Source organism: Dipodomys merriami, unplaced genomic scaffold, assembly GCF_024711535.1.
Source record: "Dipodomys merriami isolate MVZ:Mamm:240054 unplaced genomic scaffold, mDipMer1.0.p SCAF_51, whole genome shotgun sequence".
Lineage (NCBI taxonomy): Eukaryota > Metazoa > Chordata > Mammalia > Rodentia > Heteromyidae > Dipodomys > Dipodomys merriami.
The window spans coordinates 4,008,888-4,029,181 of NW_027206080.1; the positions used below are offsets into that span (position 1 = coordinate 4,008,888).

The 20,294-nt window shown below is 48.7% G+C and overlaps 1 protein-coding gene across 1 annotated transcript; it reads left to right on the plus strand.

Annotated features, from left to right (window-relative positions):
- Positions 1–36: 36 nt before the first annotated feature.
- Fsaf1 (40S small subunit processome assembly factor 1) lies at positions 37–14,206 on the plus strand. The gene is made up of 7 exons (XM_069998153.1): positions 37–149; positions 1,081–1,427; positions 10,326–10,382; positions 10,817–10,912; positions 11,000–11,086; positions 11,846–11,898; positions 13,692–14,206. The coding sequence occupies exons 1-7, from the start codon at positions 65–67 to the stop codon at positions 13,825–13,827; spliced, it is 861 nt and encodes a 286-aa protein (XP_069854254.1). The 5' UTR covers positions 37–64; the 3' UTR covers positions 13,828–14,206.
- Positions 14,207–20,294: the final 6,088 nt, after the last annotated feature.

A 20,294-nucleotide genomic window follows, 5' to 3' on the forward strand; every position in this document is an offset into this window, starting at 1 on the left:
CGCGCGCTGACGACGCACGCGCCCTGGCCGTGCCGGAAGCGGAAGTGGTGGGCGGCGGGCGACCATGAAGCCGGAGAGTCAGCCGGTGTCCGGGCCGACCGGCTCCGAGGAGGCCCTGGACGCCCTGCTGCAGACGCTCTACGACCTGGGTGAGCCGAGAACGGGCCCCGGGCGGCCGGGCCAGACATGGCCGGGCCCGGAGTGCGCGGCGCCCCGGGCCTCGCCCTGGGCCGGTGCTTACCCCTTGAGCCGCAGCTCTGCTCCTGGCCTGCTCTGTGGTGCTGGGGAATCGAACCCAGGGCTTCCCGCGTGTGCCAGCTGTGAGGGCGCTGCCGTTTCTCACGTGGAGGCTGCTGAGTACTGGTTCCCGTGCCCAGCGCCCCCGTGCCTTCGGAGTCTCGGAGATGGTTTAGTTAGTCTCTGACCGCCCCTGGTTTACAGGCTGCAGGGAAGGACCCTGCAACATCCTAAGCACAGTTGATGGCCACACAGGCTGTGGGGAGCCCTGAAGGCCTAACCTGGGCCTGCTCATTATTATATTCCTAGCTTTCTGCTTAAGTAAAAAGACTTGCAGAGCTCATTTGTGCTCCCACTGTACGTGAGTGATGAGGTCTGGCATTGTGGTCATAGTTTGAACAGATCAAACAAACTGTGGATGCAAGACCTAGAAAATATTCAAGCTAAGTCAGCCACCTTCAGTTCTACTTAGTGCAAAAATGAAAGAATATAGGAAGAGCATTGCCTAGACCTTTCACCCCAGGAAGTGTTTGGAGGAACCACCAGCGTCATAGCAGGTGTTGATAGTACAAAGTGTGAGCCAGTTGGGAATCCCAGTCCTAGGAACAGGTTACCAAGGTGACTCATGGAGTGAGGAGTGCGGTGAGGATCAGATTAACTGTGCTAATTAAATTAAGGTCAGAGACGTAAATACAGTTACCTAGGAGAGATGACTGCAGTTTGAATACTACAAATTGTGCAGCTATATCTGACTTGAAGAAAAACTTTAATTGTTGCTGTGGCATTTGATGTTAGTGTTAGCTAAAACTGAAAAGACTTCCCTTCTTGTGTTTCAACAAATAGGAGAGACAGAAGGTGAGACAGAGCAGAAGAGAATCAGAACCAGAGGCACTCAGAAGAGCAGTGTAGAGGCTGTGTCCTTGGCGGCTGTGGAGCCAGCCCTCCCTCCTGGCTCCCCTGTGAGACCCCAGAGGAAGAGCGCATCCATCTTTTTCAAGGAACTCAGAGAAGAACTGCACCACACTCCTGCCATCCCATCCCCAGCAGTCCCTGCAAGACCAAAAGTCTCTGCTGCTTCTGCAGTATTGCCCACCCCCCAAACGAAGAACAAGGAACTAGTTGAAGTGGTAGAATTTCACAGCAGAAGTAAAAAAAGGAGACTGAAGCCAGTTGGAGATGAGCACACAAAGGTAATAAATTGGTTGGTTTGAGTACGGTGATTGTGCATTAGGTCTTGTCTTTGTAGATTGTACCAGGCCCCTCCCAAGGCACCCTCATGGCTGAGAATTTGCCAGATAGTTTGCAGGACTCCGCAGGGACTTCTCTGTCACCGAGGTACTCTTTCCAACCCTCTAACCCTTGAGAGAAAAACAGCTGTTTACTGTCAATCTCATTGTTGGTGTAAACTACTGCTCAGACTTGGTCAGAAGTAGCTGAGGCCTCAGGTCTGAATCCACACTCAGATCAGATGGGCACATGAACTGGCAAGCTGTAAACCGTCATGGGAGCTTCAGGGTTTGCTGAACCCAGGCCATGTTAGCCTGCTGTTTGTCTACTGGTGCTGAGAGAATAACTCAATTGTACAGTAACTCTTTCTGATACTCCTAATGACTTTGGCAAATTTACTGTTAAAAAATCCAAGTAACTGAGCTGGGAATGTGGTTCAGTGGTAATTCTACCACTCATGCATGCCTTCCATGCATGAGGCCCTGGGTTCGATTCCTCAGCACCTCATAAGCAGAAAAAGCCAGAAGTGGCACTGTGGCTCAAGTGGCAGAGCACTAGCCTTGAGCTGAATAGCTGAGGGACAGCACCCAGGCCCAGAGTTCAGGCCCTACAACCGACCAAAAAAAAAAAAAAAAATCCAAATAACTCATTTCTTTCACATTCTGTGTCTTGTACACCTTTGTTTATGGAAAAGGAAAATAGAAAATGAGGAGGCTGAGATTTGAGGATCACAGTTCGAAACTAGCCCATGAGACTTATCTTCAACAAACTACTGAGAAAAAGCCAGAAGTGGAGCTGTGGCTCAAGTGGTAGATTGCTAGCCTTGAGCCGAAGAAGCTCAGGGACAGCACCTAGGCCCTGAGTTCAAGTCCCAGGACAGACACAAAAGGAGAAAAAAAAATGAGAGTTTGGTGCAAGTGGCTCACATCTATAATCCTAGCTGCTTGGGAAGCTGAGATAATGTGGATTGGAATTCAAAGCCTGTCCAGGTTTATCTCTAATGAATCACTAAAAAGCCAGACATGGAGTTGTGGTTCAATTGGTATAGCACCAGCTTTGAGCAAGTTTAAGTCCCAGTACCAGCACACACACACACAAAGAAAATGGGATCAAGGCTCATGTTACATACTTGTAATCCTAGATTTTTAGTTAGGATTGTGGTTCAAGTCCAGTCTAGGATAAAAGTGAGATACCATCTCAAGAAACAAGCCAAGTATGGTGGAATATTTATATAATCCCAACTACAAAAGAGGTATATAAGTAGGATGATTATGGTAGACCATCTGAAAAATAACCTAATGTAAAAAGGGCTAGGGGTACAGCTCCAGAGGGAAAACACCTGCATAGATAGCAAGCATAAGACCCTTAGTTCAAGTGTCAGTACCACACACACAAAAGGATTGTATTTGTTTTTTTTCAGTTTTTAAGTAGTTGTACAAAGGGTTTTGGTTTATGAGTACAATGCAGCTGAAATTAAGATTGCTCCAACCTCAGTGACCTAAAGCCACAGTGATACATTGCCTTGTAGTTCTGGAGGCTAGAAATCCAGGGGAATGTGTGGCCTCTGACCAGAGGTGGCTTCAGGCAAAGGACAGCGCTGCCTCTACATGGCTTTTGTTCTTACGGGGTCTGGGTCTCAGATTTCCTCTGCTCTTCTTACATTGGGAATAAGGCTCGCCCTAAATCCAGATGGTCTTTTCTAGAGATCCCTCCTTCCAAATAAGTCATATTCACAGGTTTTAGAGCATAGAGCATGGCATGTTTTTCTGGGAACTGTAGGCTGTCTACGAAGATGGCTTAGCTTGTATTGTGTTTTAAGTGTGTGGGGGGTGCGAGCCCGTGCGTATGTACGTACCAGTTCTGGGATTTGAACTTGGGGCCTGGGTGGTGTCCTTCAGTTTTTGTTTTTTTTGTTGTTGTTTTTTTCACTCAGGACAAGCTACCACGTGAGCCACATCTCCACTTCCAGCTCTTTTGGGGGGAGGAGGGGCACAACATGTTAATTGGAGAAGAGTCTTGGGATTTCCTGCCCCAGCTGCCTCCAAATCACAATCCTTAGATCTCAACTTTCTGAGTAACTAGGGTTACAGGTGTGAGCCACTGGCACCTGGCTTACATGGCTTTTTATGGTTGTATGAACAGATTTTAGTGCCTAGTGTTTGCCACATCCTTATTGTTTGCGTTTGGCCCCCTGCTTTCACTTGGCTTTGGAGTACTGGGGATTGATTGTACTATCTAGGCTGGCTCCAAAAGGTCATTCTCATATATCAGCTTCCTCAGGAGCAGGGATTAAGGGCATAAACCACTGGTGCCTGCCTCTTTATTGTTTTAAAAATATCTATCAGGCTGGGTTACAGCTCAGTAGTAGAGCCCTGGCCTTACATTTATTTGGTCCTGGGCTCAATTGCCAGTAGTGCAAAGCAAAACAAGTGTGTATTCTGGATTTCAGGTGTCATACCATGTCCAGTTCACTCATCTTTTTCTTAAAGGTTATTAGGACACTCCAATCATATCTTTATTTTAAGGTTCTAGGCCAGAGTCCCAGCTCTTGCGCTCTTAACAGTGGCACTCAGAGCCAAGAAAGCCAAGAACTGGCCCTCAGGCTGCCAGAGCTGATCACCTGGCCTTACGTTAGCCCGATGACCTTGCTGGGATCTGATTTCAGAGTGACTTAGCTGGAGAGGAACACTGACATGAAGCATCTTGGGTTCTAGACATCTCTGTGTTCACCACAGAAGGCCAGTGTGTGAGTGTACCTCTTCCTGTCTCAGTAATACAACATCTTCTGGAGCTGTCCAGTTGCCTCCACACTCCAAGCAAGCCCTTTTTCACTTTGCTTATATTTTTGCATAATGAAAACTTCCATTTATCCTTACGCTCTCTTGCTTTTTTTTTTTTTTTTTTTTTTTTTTTTTTTTTTTGTCGGTCGTGGGGCTTGAACTCTGTGGCGCTGTCCCTCAGCTCTTCAGCTCAAGGCGAGCGCTCTACCACTTGAGCTACAGCGCCACTTCCGGTTTTCTGGTGGTTTATTGGAGATAGGAGTCTCACGGTCTCTCCTGCCCGGGCTGGCTTTGAACCGTGATCCTCAGATCTCAGCCTCCTGAGTAGCTAGGATTACAGGCGTGAGCCACCAGCGCCTGGCTCTTGCTTTTTTTTTTCTCCCTTCCCTTCACCTTCTTTCCTGGGGCTTGAATTCAGAGCATGGGCACTGTCCCTGAGCTTTTTTTCTTAAGGCTAATACTGCCTCTTGAGCCACAGATCCACTTCTGGCTTTTTAGTGGTTAATTGGAAATAAAAGTTTCATGGACTTGGGCTGGGAAGGTGGCTCAGTGGTAGAGTGCTTGCCTTGCATTCATGAGGCCCTGGATTCAATTCCTCAGCACCATATAAACAAAGCTGGAAGTAGCTCAAATGGTAGATCGCTAGCCTTGAGCTGAAGAGCTGAGGGACAGTGCTCAGGCCCAGAGTTCCGGCCTCATGACCAACCAAAAAAGAAAAAAAAGTTTCATGGACTTTCCTGCCTGGGCTGGCTTTCAACAGCTATCCTTAGATCTGAGTATCTAGGATTACAGGTATGAGCCACTATTGCCCAGCCTGCCTTTTTTTTCCTAAATATAATTTTATTGTTAGTGCTAAAGTGTTATACAGAGGGGTTATAATTTCATAAGTCTGGTCGTGAATACAATGCTTCTTGAATAATATCTCCCCTTCCTTTCCCTGTCTTGCCCACACATTGCATAGTTCAGATTTTACACAGTATATATTGAGGAGGGTATGTGTGTGTGTGTGTGTGTGTGCATTTGTTCACCCTTCTGCCCTCCATTTCTGTGTACCTATTTTGCCCCTTTCCCCACCAAAAAAAAAAAAAAAAAAAAAAACAAGAAAAATTACCCTTTGAACATGTGAGTTGGAGGCAGCATGTGGGCAGTGGAAGTCTGTAGAAAGGCCTGCAGCACTGGCACCGCAGCTTGTGAGTCAGGGACTGCGGCACACCGTGTCTACTGGGACAGTGCTGCACGAAGAGCTGTGTCACACAGGTGTCGCTGGCCTCGCTCTCCAGTAGCACATGAGCCATGGGATAATTCACATAGACGGCAGTGGTGGAAGCACATGGCAAAATAAGGAGAACTTGAGAAAGGAGAAGGTAGTGGCCACTTGGATAGTAGTCTAGCCTGCTGAGCCTAGGAAATGGCCTTCCTTCCCCAGAACTTGGACTTGAACCACACAAGCTTTGGTCAAATTGTGTGATGTATTGTAACAGGTCTTCATAGGCTTGTCTAGGAGCACATCTACCTGTTCTGTTGCTTTTATCCTGTTCTCAATGTCTAGCCTATAAGTGAGTGGTCATAGCCTGTCTTAGTGCAATGAGAACAGCAGTTTCACAGCACACAGTCCATAAGAGATGACGTGCTCATTGGTTTATCCTCATCACTGGGTGCTTGCTGTCAGCCAGCCCCCAGGGACACAGCAGTAAATGCAATTGTCCTTTGCCCTGGTGGAATGTATTATATACATCCCAGGTGATTGATATTACAATTTTAAGACAGTTGCAAGTACAGCAAGAAACAACTAGGGTCCTGAAAGGAGCAGGCAGATCCTACTCCCAGTAGTATAGTCAGAAAAATAAGCCTGAGGAGGTAATGTGGCTAACACTGGTCGTGGTGCTAGACGGGCAGGACAGAGCAGTACAGTCAGGGGAAAGCAGCCAACAGATGTGAAACACCTGATTGCGATAAGGAGCTGGCCAGGCAGCAGGAGTGGGACAGAGGCGACAGTGGCATGAGGTCACATGGGGAGACAGGTGAGGCCACAGCCTCTACTTGTGTCAGGAGTGGTGGTAGGACCTTATGACTTGAGAGTATGTGGGACGCCACCAAAGAAGGTTAGGTGAAAGCTGGGCACCGGTGGCTCATTCCTGTAACCCTAGCTATGCAGGAGGCCAAGACCTAAAGATTGCCATAGGCAGCAAAGTCTACCAAACTATCTCCAGTTAACCACCAAAAAGCCAGAAGTAGAGCTGTGGCTCAAGTGGTAGAGCTCCAGCCTTGAGTGAAAAAGCTCAGGTACAGTGTCCAGGTCTACCCGGTGCCTGGTACTACCACCAAAAGAAAAAGAAGCGAGGGTAGGAGGTGATCTGGTAAGAGTTTTGAGAAGAACACGGGTGCTGAGTAGGTGAGCAGCAGCACAGGCAGAGCAGCGGTGGTTTTGTGTTGTCCAGGTTTGAAGTGGAGGCATACGGGCTTGAGTGAAGCCATTCCTTCACTGGTGTGGCTGCCTGGGAGGAGGAAGTTTCTGAAACCAGGAGCGCTTCTGGAAGCGGCCTGGAGCCATGAGGTGTTGCTGGCCTTGGCATGCTTCTCCATCCTCTGCATTTCTTACCCTAGTGACCTGAGGAGAGGGATGGAAGCCCGCAGGTGGAGTATTTCTGCCTCTTGTGGCCTCAGCTAAGGCTGTACCTGTGCATGAACTGTGTTCGTCTTGCTGAGCATCTGATGGTGGTGTTTTCCTCTTGTAAATACTCTGAAAGAACAGATTGTTCTTGGGGCTCCCTGACCCATAGAGGAACCTAAAGTTTTCAACATTATCCCACACATCCTGTGTGCAACTCAACACTCAGAGCCCTGGAAATCAGTTGAGTGGAGTTGGTGTTTTAAAATGGTACACATTTATTTGGCAGAAAAATCTGATGGGGCTTGTTAACAATCACTTTTGGCTGGGACATGTGGGGCTCACCTGTACTCCTAGCTACTCAGGAGGCTGAGATCTAAGGATGCGGTTTGAAACTAGCCCAAGCAGGAAAGGCTGTGAGACTATTCTAATAAATTACCAAAAAAAAAAAAAAAAAAAAAGCCAGAAGTTGCACTGTGGCTCAAGTGGTAGAGTGCTAGCAAAAAGAAGCTCAGAGAAGTGCCAAGCCCTGAGTTCAAACCCCAGGACCAGCCCCAGAAAAACCCACTTTTGTTCACCCTATGTGTTGTAAATTAGCAGACTGTTGTAGACCCTCTCCCCCTCTCTCCCTCTCTCCCTCCCCCCCTTCCCCTTCCTCTCTCTCTCCCTCTTTTTCCCTTTCCTCTCTCCCTCTTTCCTTCTCTCCCTCTCTCCCTCCCTCCCTCCCTCTCTCTCTCTTCCTTTCTTCCTTTATCTTTCTTTCTTTCTTTCCTTCTGTCTTTCCTTTCTTTCTTTCCTTCTTTCTTTCACAGAGCTGGGTGTGACAGCTAGGCCTTGCCTGTGAGGTAAGACCTCACTCCTGAGCCCCACCCCAGCCCTGCAGAGATACTCAGCTGTAGTAATCAATTATGGCTGCTGCCTTGGACTACACAGGAAGTGGAAGTGCTCAGTTTATTCACAGTCTTGTCTTTCCAAAGTGTAGGGTGTCTGTCATTTGAAGCTGGAACCTGACTATAGGTGTTCCAGATAAAGGATTGTGGATCTAAAGCCTCAAGAATCAGGTTCTAATCCAAGGCTTTTTGGCTTCAAGGTGGTGTGCTTAACGTCTACACAGGAGATAAAATACAGATTAAGGCAGCCTCTTTGTGCTTTGAGTAACACAAGTGCACAGAGCCAGAACACCAGTGAGCGAACCTTTCCCCACACTATTGCCAAATAGTGCCGATTGCATCCGGAGGCTGCTCCCTCCTACAGCATCCAGCTCACCCCACAGCACTTTATTTGAGCTTTATTCACACTTGAAATACTTGCAGTACAGTGGTCAGTTGCAGCATCCAGTAGGGTTTAGGCAGAAAAGAATCTAATTGAAAGAGCTAACTTCTTAATACTCTAACACTGCCTGTGGTTTTTAAACTAGGATGTTTAGAGATAAGTTGGGTTTGGGGAGAGGTGGTGGTAAGTCATGGGGCTTGAACTCGAGGCTTAGGCTCAAGGCTAACACTCTTACCATTTAGAGCCATAGCCCCACTTCTGGTTTCCTGGGTTAATAGAATATAAGAGTCTCAGTCACTTTGCCGAGGCTGGCTTTGAATTGTGATTCTCAGATCTTAGCCTCTTTAGAGTAGCTAGGGTTACAGGAGACACCAGCTCCCGGCAAGTTGTACATTTTAACTAATAAATTTTTTTAAATCTAAGCCATATTTGGAAGATGTTTTGGTCACCGAGACAGCCAGCCTACAGACAGGTTTCCTGAGCCTGGTGCACAAACTTATTCGAAGAACAAAGCACAGGACTGGGACTGCGTTACATTTGGACTGGTGGCTGTGTGGGACAGGGTGCTGTGAGCATAGATCACACCCTGCAGCATGCGTGGCTGAGTAGACGCCAGTACGTGGCAGTGAGCACCTGTGCACCAGCTTTATCCTCTTTCCTCCGAGACACTCATACCTGCTCAGAGGCTGCACACCGCTCATGGCTGCTTCCTGTCTACAGACTTGGGGCCAGGATTGAGTGGGACAGCTACTGTTGGCCAAACATGGATTGTTTCATGGTAGTTTCCTTAAGATCCCAAGCTTCCACTTGAAGCCAGTGAGTCATGTGGTCTGATGGAATTTGCAACAGTATCATTTCACATTAGAAATAAAGCCTACTTTCACCTGTCCTAGAAATCTGATGTTTCCCAAAGAAATGTTGAACTTGAGAGGTTTGCTAGCCATTATTCTAGATAGGAGGGAAGAAAAGAGATGACTCCCAGCATTTCATCTTCTGACCTCTGCTCAGGCACTGGTGGCTCCTCCTGTGCCTACCCTGGAGCAGGACTTTCCTGCCTCAGCATTGGAGGTACATTGTCCTCTCATCAACTTTGCCTTCTTTTTTCATGCCTTAGGTCTAGCGGCCTTGAGGACACGTTTCTCCCTCTCCCTTCTGTTGGCTGTTAGTTGTCTTTAAGGTTTTTGATATATGTATGGCCCAGAGTGAAGGCATCTTTTTTCTTGTTTTCTTTTTTAAAATTATGCTAAAATACGCATAATGAAAAATTTACCAATATAACCTTTTTTTTGGGGGGGGGGTCTGGTTGTGGGGCCTGAACTCTGGGCCTGGGCGCTGCCCCTCAGCTCTTCAGCTCAAAGCTAGCGCTCTACCACTTGAGCCACAGCGCCACTTCCGGCTTTTTTCTTTTTGCTTATGTGGTGCTGAGGAATTGAACCCAGGGCCTCAGGCATGCAAGGTAAGCGCTCTACCGCTGAGCCACGTTCTCAGCCCCAATATAACCATTTTTGAGTGGTATTAAATACATACTGAAACTTTGACCTCAGTGAGCACTGACTGCTGCTCTCCTGACTGTCTGTCTGTCTGTGAACTCACCCTTTGAGCTTGCGTGCCTTTAGAGATGGGCATTTTCATTTACAGTGTCCATTTTTCACTAGTGTTCATACAGTTACAGCATGTGGCCGAATGCCCCCTCTTTGTTGTTCTCATTGTTGGAATTTGAACTCAGGGCCTCGTGTTTAATAGACAGACCCTCTACCACTTGACCCCAAACCCCCAATCCTTAGATCTCAGCCTTCTGAATAGTTAGAATTACAGCATCTCAGCTGGTGTTGGGATTTTTAACTTGATTTCAGCTTGCTAGGCAGGCATTTTGACACTTGAGCCATATATCATTGTTTTTGTTGTTGTTGTTTGCCAGTCCTGAGGCTTGAACTCAGGGCCTAGGCGCTGTCTCTGAGCTTCTTTTGCTAAAGGCTAGCACTGTACCACTTGAGCCCCAGCGCCAATTCTGGCTTTTTCTGTGTATGTGGTACTGAGTAGTGGCTCAAGTGGTAGAGTGCCAGCCTTGAGCTAGGCTCAGAGACATAGCCCAGGCCCTGAGTTCAAGTCCCAGGACCAACAAAAATAAATAAATAGGAAAGGAACAAATATAAATACCATGATGTAGTAACAGTTGATTTAAGTAATTCTTTTCTTTGCAGACTAACACTAGTATCTTTGAGAAAGATGTGGATATTCAAGAATTTAACCTAGAAAAGGTATGTATTGGCAATTGCTAATTTACTTAGAGTTAATTTTATGTTTGTCTTCACTATTTGGAATACACTTACTATATATTTTTAGTAGACAGCTGTATGGTGGAGGTGAATATTTTGCATGTCTGGTAGCAAGGGACAGATCCCTCTGAATGCAATACCCTCAGATAACATCACACCCACTAACTGAATGAGATATACTCAGGATACCACCATCCCCCTCACTGAACGAGATATATTCAGATACCACCACGCCCCTCATTAAACGAGATACACTCAGATACCATCATGCCCACTCACTGAATGCAATACACTCACTATAACACCACACCCCTCACTGAATGAGATATACTCCCGATACCACCACGCCCCTCACTGAACTAGACACTCTGCAGACGTGGCGCAGGAGGCATGGATCACGTTGTGTTTGTCCACAGGCGCGTTTGGAGGTGCACCGCTTTGGGATCACGGGCTATGGGAAAGGAAAAGAAAGAGTGCTGGAACAGGAACGTGCCATCATGCTGGGTGCCAAGGTGAGGGCTGCCTAAGACAGAGCAGAGGACACTGGGACGCTTTTGCAGAATAAACACTGATTGTCTGTCCTGATGCTTTCATTTTAGCCTCCCAAAAATAGTTATGTGAATTACAAGGTTTTGCAGACACAGATCAAAGAGAGGAAAAAAGCAAAGGAAGAAGAAAAGAGAGTGGTAAGTGTGATGTCTTCCACATTTAAACTAGGATAGCCAGGACTGGCAGGAAATGGTTCTTTCACTTGGGACCAGGCATGCTTGCTAACTCCAGCTGGGGCGTCAGGCTTATGGCTGGGAAGCTCCATGCTCGCTCACACTCGCTGGGAACACTTGATGTGGGTGAGACTGAAACTGTCGTCCTGAGGCCACATGAAAAGCGTCCTGAGGGCTGGGAAGGTGGCTCAGTGGTAGAGCGCTTGCCTTGCATGCCTGAGGCCCTGGGTTCGATTCCTCAGCACCACATAAGCAAAAAGAAAAAAGCCGAAGTGGCACTGTGGCTCAAGTGGTAGAGCACTAGCCTTGAGCTGAAGAGCTGAGGGACAGCGCCCAGGCCCAGAGTTCAGGCCCCACGACCGGACCCAAAAAAAAAAAAAAAAAAGAAAAGTGTCCTGAGACTAGATGGTAGCCAGGTAGCTCTGTTGCTACTGTCCCTGTGTATGCCAGTCCTGGGTGCTGTCCCTGAACTTTTGTGCTCAAGGCTTGCACTGTACTACTTGAGCCACAGCTCAACTTCAAGCTTTAGGGTGATTAATAGGAGATAAAAGTCTCATGGACTTTCTTGCCCAGGCTGGCATTGAGATACATTTCTTGGATTTTAGCCTCCTGAGTAGCTAGGATTACTTTCATGAGCCACTGATGCCAAATTCTTGCAGTTATTTTTTTTGACTCTCCATTATCTACTAACATCACATATATTGTCTTAAATTCTAAACTCAGGCTCAGGATACAGATATTTTCAAGAAAAAGAAGAGAAAGCTGCAGGAGGACAGGTGAGTAACAGTAGTGGGTACAAGGCCGAGCCCTAGCTAAGACCTGTTAGTTCTGACCTGGTATCTAGAATGGGTGCAGTGGGGCAGCCTGTTCGAGACTGCCCACTATGGTGCTTCTTTGCGGTAGTTACACTGCTCACCCCTGTGAGAGGATCTGAAGCTGAGCTTTAGTAAACATCTGTGTGGGTTTGGGGTACCTGATCTGAACCCTGACTGATGCCGCTTCAGCAGGGAGGATTTGTTGTAGTTCTGGGTTCAGAGGCAAGAAGTTTGGTCCATTGCAATATCTAGGAAACAGAAAAGGGGAGACATTTGCCAGCGCAAAAATCTTCCTGAAAGGCCCTGCCTTCTCTTTTCCACCATCTTTCAATAATATACCCATACTAGAAACCACTGATGAGGCCAGTGCCCTCGGGACCTAGACATCTCTAAACAAGCCTCCGTGGATGACCAGAGTTGTGCTTTGGTAATCTGGGTGTCTCTTGGTCTGGTCAAGGTGACGATCACGATGAGCCACTGCCACCAAAGACCAGCTGCCCCAAAGCTGACTGGGGCCTTCTCCCAAGTCACATGTGCTGTGGCTGGGGTCTCCACCTGGCCTCCCCTCCTGGGAGCCCACGGGTACGCAGTGCTGCCTGCTCTGCAGAACTGGGTAACGCCTGTGGCCCAGGGATGACTGCGTATTTGTTTGTGTGCAGGTCTTGGGACTGGAATGCTCCCTGAGCTTTTTGAGCTCATGGCTAGCACTCTGCTCCTTGAACCTCAGCTCCACTTGTAGCTTTTTTTTGGTGGTTAATTGGAGATAGGGGTCTCATGGACTTTGGGGGATGACTTTGATCTGTAATCTTCACATCTAAGCCTTCAGTTGGGAGTCTAGGGTTATAGGCGTGAGACACTGAAGCCACGTCCCTAACTTCGTTGCAGTCCCTGCTCTTCTCCCAGTTATTGTTCAAGAATCAGGTCTCGGTGCTGGGAAGGTGGCTCAGTGGTAGAGTGTTTACCTTGCATACATGAGGCCCTGGGTTCAATTCCTCAGCACCACATTAGCAGAAAAAGCTGGAAGTGGGGCTGAGGCTCAAGTGGTAAAGCGCTGGTCTACAACTGAAGAGCTGAGGGACAGCACCCAGGCCCAGAGGTCAGGCCCCACAACTGACAAAAAAAAAAAAAAATCAGGTCTCAACTCTTTTTCTTAGGTCCCCTCTGCCCTTGTATATGCCGCAAAGTGGTCATTGTCCAGGCCACAAGTATCTGTTAGGTTGACCAAGTGGGAGCCCTGTCTTGAACGTGTATGTAGGAGGGAGATGTACAGGTGTGGTGACCACAGCACTCACAGGTCCTAGGAAGAAGCTGCAGTGGCTCATGGTTAAAGAATACCACTTGGGGGCTGGGAAGATAGCTCATTGGAAGAGTGCTTGCCTTCCATGCATGAGGCCCTGGGTTCGATTCCTCAGCACCACATAAGCAGAAAAGGCTGGAAGTGGCGCTGTGGCTCAAGTGGTAGAGTGCTAGCCTTGAGCTGAAGAGTTGAGGGACAGCGCCCAGTCCCAGAGTTCAGATCCCACGACTGACCAAAAAAAAAAAAAAAAAAGAATATCACTGGGTAGGTAGGTCAGGACATCCCTTGAGGAAGGAGATGTAAGCCTAGAAAGCATGTACAAAAGGCCTTGAAGCAGGAAGTGTTTGCTGCAGCGGCCAGGGTCTGCATGGGAGGGGAGGCGTCTGCGCGCAGCTGAGTGGCTTGTGCCTCCTCCCACACCTCACTGCCTGGCACCTTTCTTTCACCTGGAACACAGGAAAGCCAAGAAGAAGTTGGCCCCCAGTATTTTGTCAAGTGGACAGATTGGACAGGTTGGGAAATTCAAAAATGGAACATTGATTTTGAGCCCCATTGATATCAAGAAAATAAATTCTTCCCGAGTGGCTAAATGAAGTGCTTTATCAGACATGAAGAATGGGATGAAGTGACTGCTAGCAGGACCCCACGTCTGCTGGCTAGACTTCTGGACTTCACACATACTCCCATGTGCCTTGACCTTTGAGAAAGACATCCTGCAGAAATCCTTCTTAGCTGCAGAAGCATCTGCCTGGTACCCTGGCCAGCGCATAAGCTGGTGTATTTGCTGGCCACCAGCTTGGTGCCTGACCATATGTCTTCTCCTGCCATGTCAGCACTGCTGGTGGGTATCTGGGTGACTGTGTGCTACATGAAGGAATTAAGAAGAGTCACGTGTCTGTCCTCTGAAAAGCAGCTTTCATTTTTTAGATTGTTAAATTAAAACTTATTTTGTAAAATATTCTGTAAAACACAGCTTTTGTAGTGTGTGTGCCTGATTACCAAATAACTGAGCGGTGTAACTGATTTGGTATACAACCCCTTCTGCTGTCACCTCCTGGAAGCCCACTGCTTTACCTAGCTGTACTTTTTATATTTAAGGAGGTTGTCTTTCCACAAAGCTGGTATGTATGTATTTCTTTTATTTTCTTAAATATTTCATTACTAAGGGAAGTTGGGTGGTGACCCTGGATTCCCCCACCTCCCTTTTTTATGTGTATTTTAACGTTGCCTTTCATTAGGGTGTTGGGAGCTTTTCAAAGTTTGTGGCCCATTAAGAAAATTCATGCATGATGGTAGCAATTTTGGCCTTTGTTTCTTTTTTTTTTTCTTTTTTTTCTTTTGTCGGTCATAGGGCCTGAACTCTGAGCCGGGGCACTGTCCCTCAGCTCTTCAGCTCAAGACTAGCACTCTACCACTTGTTGGCTTTTTTTTTTTTTTAATTGCCAAACCGTTTAGATCCTAGCCTAGCAAATTATACACTTTTGATCAAAAGAACAAGGACTAAGGCATTACCAAACTCAACTCACAAAGATGGAATTGTGCTGGCAAAATGGAAATGAGGCAGGTCATCAACTTCCAAGCTTCCTTTGAAAGGCTGTGGCCATTTGGAAACTTAGAATTTTTAGAGTGGCATGTGTAGCCAGGTACTGGTGGTTCAATGCTATAATCTTAGCTACTTAAGAGGCTGAGATCTGAGGATCACGGTTCAAAGCCAGCCCAGGCAGGAAAGTCTGTGAGACTCTTATCTCCAATAAATCACTAGAAAACCAGAAGTGGTGCTGTGGCTCAAGCAGTAGAGCGCTCGTCTTGAGCTGAAGAGCTGAGGGACAGTGTGCAGGCCTAGAGTTCAGGCCCCACGACCAACCAAAAAAAAAAGTAGCATGTGTGTACTTGTGTCTGTATTAATACATATTCACATGTGTGTGTCTTAAGCATGACAGCATTGGTACTACTCTTAAGAGCTAGAAATGATCTGAGGAGATGCTAAGGCTGGTGGAGCAGGGGTTGTCGTCAATTAGTCCTTCTAACCACTACCTGCAAACCGTGTGCCTCACACAACCAAACCTCAGCACAGATCATTTTACATGCCAACTCCAGGTGTGAATGACTTAGTTTGGCTTTTATTCCACATTATTAGATTAATGTACAAATATTAGAAGGGCAGTTTTTGGGCAAGTGAGTGTTCTAGAAGCAAAGAAGCACACAAAGCATGGGCAAGCCAGAGCCGGAGCTTGGTGCCTGTCGGTAGGATCTCCAGCCCGGTCAGCAGCAGTGGCTGGAAAGGGGTCATGCGTGAGGACTGGTGGAAGGGCTAAGGAAGAGCCCTGGTCTGGTATCTAGGGTGAGTGCTTTCCTCGTCATGTGTCCCCGTGTGCCCTGGGCAGACATTGCTTCAAGCTGTCTATACGGGAGCAATGTGGCCAAACTGCTCTGTAGGACACTGGACAGAACTGGGTGAGATGGGGCCCCCAGAACTTGGCCCTAGGGCAGATGCATCACCAGGGAAGGGCTGTAGCCCTAGTCCCTGATGGCAGTGTGACTCAATAATCCCAGTCACTTCTTCCCTGTTAGGGCCTCGAGGCACAAAGAAGCAACTACTGTAGATTGAACTTAGAACATCACGCTTGTTAGAAAGGTATTCTACCACATGAGCCAGTCTCCAGCCCTTTCTGCTTTTAGTTTTTCAGATAAGGTCCAGACTAGCCTCTGAATATGATCCTCTCTGCCTCCAAAGAAGCTGGGATTACAGGCTCATGCACATGATCACATTATGGAGTCAGCCTGAGGGAACAGAGCAGTGTCACCCCTGGCACCTGTAGTTCCTATCCTGTTTGAACACCCAGCATCACCCCTCCTTCCAGATCAGTTTGTTTTGTTAATGCTAGAATTTGAACTCAAGCTCAGCAGGCTCTATAACACTTGAGCCATACTTTCGGATTGATAGAGTTCTGGTATGTTGCAGGGGAGGGAGGGTGGGGGGGGAGGAGAAAGCACAGGATCATGTGGCTTGAATTCAGGACCTGGGCACTGTCCTTTCAATTCAAGGCTAGTGCTCTTAGCACTCTGAGCTCTAGTTCTAATTTTTCTGGTGGTTAGCTGGAGTTGAGTCTCACAGACTTTCCTGCCCAGGCTGGCTTCAAACCGTGATCCTCACATCTCAGTTTCCTGAGTAGCTGGGATTACAGGTGTCTTCTACTCTACTTGAACTAGCATTGGACCATATTCTTCCTCATGCCTCCCACAGAGCTCACAGCTGGTCTGGATATAGCATAAGTGATGTTGAGCTCCAGCCTATTTATTGTGACTTCTGCCCTGTGGAAGGTGGTGACGTGTAGTTATGTGATCACCTCAGGGTTTTGGCTGGTCCCCTTCCCTGCCCCCAGTGCAGAGCCACACAGACTGCACACAGCACCATCAGGTACTGTAGGCAAGACTACCAAGCCCTCCGGTCACTCCAGAGCACATCTGTCTTTCCATTGTTGGCAGTGTGAAAAGAATTTATTTCAAATCCGCTTAAGAATGTGGTAAAACTCAAGTTTCTCAAAAGGTAATACAGGAAGTTAAGCCAACTCCCAAAGACTAGAACAGTGTTCGCAATTCAAAAAATACAAACGCTTGTGGATACCAATACAAAAATTAGAAAAACGTACTTTTCCTTCCCACTGCCCACCCCTCCGTGTTTAAAGTGGAACACGAACAGCCACAGAACCAAGGGCTGCCACAGAATACCAACCACAAAGACAAAAAGTGACAGGAGAGAAGAGAAAGAAGGGTGGGACAAGGGGGCTCTGTCAACAGCCAAATCAAGGACATACAGCTTTTTGCTTCTTGTTAAATTCCTTTGCCAACATTACACAAATACCTCTCATGCTAATACACAGCTCAGCGCGAAGGCGGTGATCTACATCATGCATTTACGTGTTCTGCCTGCTGGCACCTGCTCCCTCTCACTGCTGAGTCCGGGCTCAGGGGTGAGGGGTGGGAAAGGCCATCCCAGGCCGCCCAGTGTGTGTCCCCACAGCCGCAGTGGCCTCCTCGCAACTCAATCCTGCCTCCGGCCTCTGCTCAGCGCCTCCCTCAAGGCCACAGGCCCCTCCCCAGAGCTGGGCTGGCAGCCAGCCCCTTGCTGAGACTTCCCAGCCCATTTTTCATGGAGAAGTTAAGGACCCCCCCCCCCTTGGGCCAAGAAGTCCAGCAGCTGTCACTTGTCTGAAAGCGACCTGTGACTGTCCGGTCCCTGTTCTTAGGTTCAGCCCGCTAGTATCTCACTACACTTGTACCTGTGGCTTCTGTGGCCCATCCCGCTGCAGAGCTAGGGAGCAAACAGCGCCAGCCAGCATGAAGGTGATGGAGTCAGAAGAGGCATCAGGAGGTTCTGCACACCATGCCCCAGGCAGGGGACACAGGTAGGATGCCGGCAGGCTGCCCAACCACCTCTCCAGACAGAGCCAGTAACCGGGTCCTCGTGGGAAAGTAGTCTGCAACACTGCTTTGTTCCACAAGGTCCGGCAGCAGGGAGCTGCTGGGTGGGAAGACATTTGGTCAGAAGATGTCGGAAATCTCCACACAGGTTTGTGGTTGGGGAAGGTGTACCACGAGCCTGGGCTTCAGCGATGACAGAGGGACAGTCTTCAACGGCAGTGGAGACGGGGCGATTACAGGTAGGTACCGAGGCACAGGAGGTGTAGATTTTCTTACACATGCGCTCAACCAGGATCACAGCCAGATTGGAGGGGAGCAGACTGCACTGAGTATCTGACCCGTGCGCCTCACTTTGTTTTTGGTGTTGGTTTTAGTCCTGAGGCTTGAACTTGGCCTGGGCTTTGTTTGCTCATCTAGCACTCTACCTACCATTTGAGACACAGCTCCACTTCAGGCTTTTTAGTGGTTAATTGGAGTGAGAGTCTCATGAACTTTGCTGCCTGGGCTGACTTCAAACCAGGATCCTCAGATCTCAGTTTCCCGAACAACTAGGATTACAGGCATGAGCCACTGGCCCCTGTCTCAGCCTCATCTCACCCATACGGGTCCCTCACCTAAACTGCTGGATACCAGAATGTCTACAGGGACAACCAGACACTTCTAGCTCACTTTCCACCTCCAGGGTGAGCACATGCTTCAGGTATCTTCTCACAATATCCCATTTTATTCCTTTAACCATTTAAAGATCACAAACCCATTAAGAAGTTCCTGTGAAGGTTCAGTAAAACATGGCCAAGGAAACAGGACAGGAGCTTTTGTTACCAGCCATGGAGGTGGGGACTGGCCACACTCTTCAGTGAGCACAACTGGCAGCCCCACAGTGGCTTCTGTTGGTGGTTTATAGCAGCCCCACCGAAGACCTGTGGAGAATCCTGCTCTCGGGTTATTATGAAGGCCGACGGCCTTATGACAGGCTTTCCATGTGACACAGGTGTGGGTACCAGCATCACTCTGAATGTCAACACAATGAACTCAAGCCATCACCTACAGTCCTTGGCTTGGGCCACCTCAGGGGGCACTGGACTAAGTCTTTTAAGTGTTTGTAGTTACCACAACTAGTAGGGTTGCTACTAGCATCTAGTGTTGCTAAGGACCCTGCCCCCAAAGTCCAGAGAGGCAGGAAGCCCCGCCTCCCCAGCACCTGCAAGGGGCCTTGCCACGGAGTGGCTTTGCATGCCCTGGTTTGGTGGCAGGGCCAGCCACCAGCCTCCGGCCTCCTGGGAGGACTTAGCCTTCCACTCCAAGGTAGAATTAAGGCTTAGATGCAAAGTCCCTGGGAAAAATGCACATAGATTCTGCATTCGGGTTCCAACCCAGGAGTGCTCTGGCTGGGCCAGGCACCGCAAGGGCAGGATACAGTGACCATGGTACCGTCTCCCAAGGGTGCGCCACAGTGCTGGGTCGTGGGGCAGCTAAGGGTGCTGTCAAGACACATCCAGGGCTGAAGGCACAGCCTGGACTGGCATCAGTGCCTAGAGGTCGGGTGTTTTGTCCTCCAAAAGTAGGATTCTTCCCTCCCTGCAATGTGGGAGGGGGGGTGCCAGGGGTGGGTGTGCTGGGTACGTCCAGGGGAGGAGTATGTAGAGAGGCCAGCGTGGCTTGCGACAAAGAACAAACTCAGCACTATTACAGAGGTGCTGTTCACAACTCAACCAACCTGACATTTTAACTTCTTAAAATTCCTTTCTCATAGAAAGTGCTTGAGAGATTTAAACCACATCCTTCCTCAGCTAGCCTAGCCGAAGCATCCTGTGCTGCCATTTGTGTACCAGACACTGTCCTATCACCAACCAGGCGGAAATCGGACTCCTAGGCCAGGGGCCTTCCCGCCATCAGGAGGAGAACTTCCTTCTTTGCTTTTCTGAATCCTTAGACCCACAGGTGCGTGGCCCTGCCCTTCTCTTATCCCTGAACGGTGAGGGCACGGAGGGGCTGTGTCCCTTCCCTCTGTATTGCTTCTGGGGAGACGAGGGCAGGGGGCTGCCCAGCCCCTACCCCCCTCCATGCTGCTGGTGGTGGGAGGGGCTGTTCCTCTGAGCTACAGGGAGCTTCTTGGGGAAGCCTTCTAGGGGGGCATGCCTGGTTTATGCCTGTGGATCTGAACCCCAGCATTGAAAAAAGAAAATAAGAGTAAGAGGGAAAGAATGGAATACCACCCACCAGGGCGGGAATTCCTCCTCCTCTAAGGTGTTACAGACCTGGGCCACTCCTGCTCCCGAGATGAGCGGGCAGGCTGGCGCCCAGGGCCTCCACTCTACTACTCATCCACGCCTCCAGGATTGCTGGACTTCTCTACAAGAGAACGTGGTATTCCCAGGCCACCGGCATCTGGGCCTAGCTCCTCTGCCCCAGGGAGGCCATGGTGTGTCAGTCTTCAGGCTTCAGGCCTCTGCCGCCATCCTCCCGGCCAGAGAGTCCAGAGGCCTTGGCCACGGCCTCAGCTTTAGGAGGGAGGAGGCAGAGAGGCCGGGGACACAGCTGCCCAAGCCCTGTACGCTGCTGCATGGGCTCTGGACAGGACTCTGGACACGAGAAACAGCCAGAAACTTTTCAGCAGGAGGAGAAAGGACCCAAGGCA

Coding starts and splice junctions, on each gene's coding strand:
- Fsaf1 (XM_069998153.1), top strand. CDS start 65: ATGAAGCCGGAGAGTCAGCCGGTGTCCGGGCCGACCGGCTCCGAGGAG. Junction 10,383..10,816: donor AAGAATTTAACCTAGAAAAG/GTATGTATTGGC, acceptor GTTTGTCCACAG/GCGCGTTTGGAGGTGCACCG. Junction 11,899..13,691: donor AGAAAGCTGCAGGAGGACAG/GTGAGTAACAGT, acceptor CCTGGAACACAG/GAAAGCCAAGAAGAAGTTGG.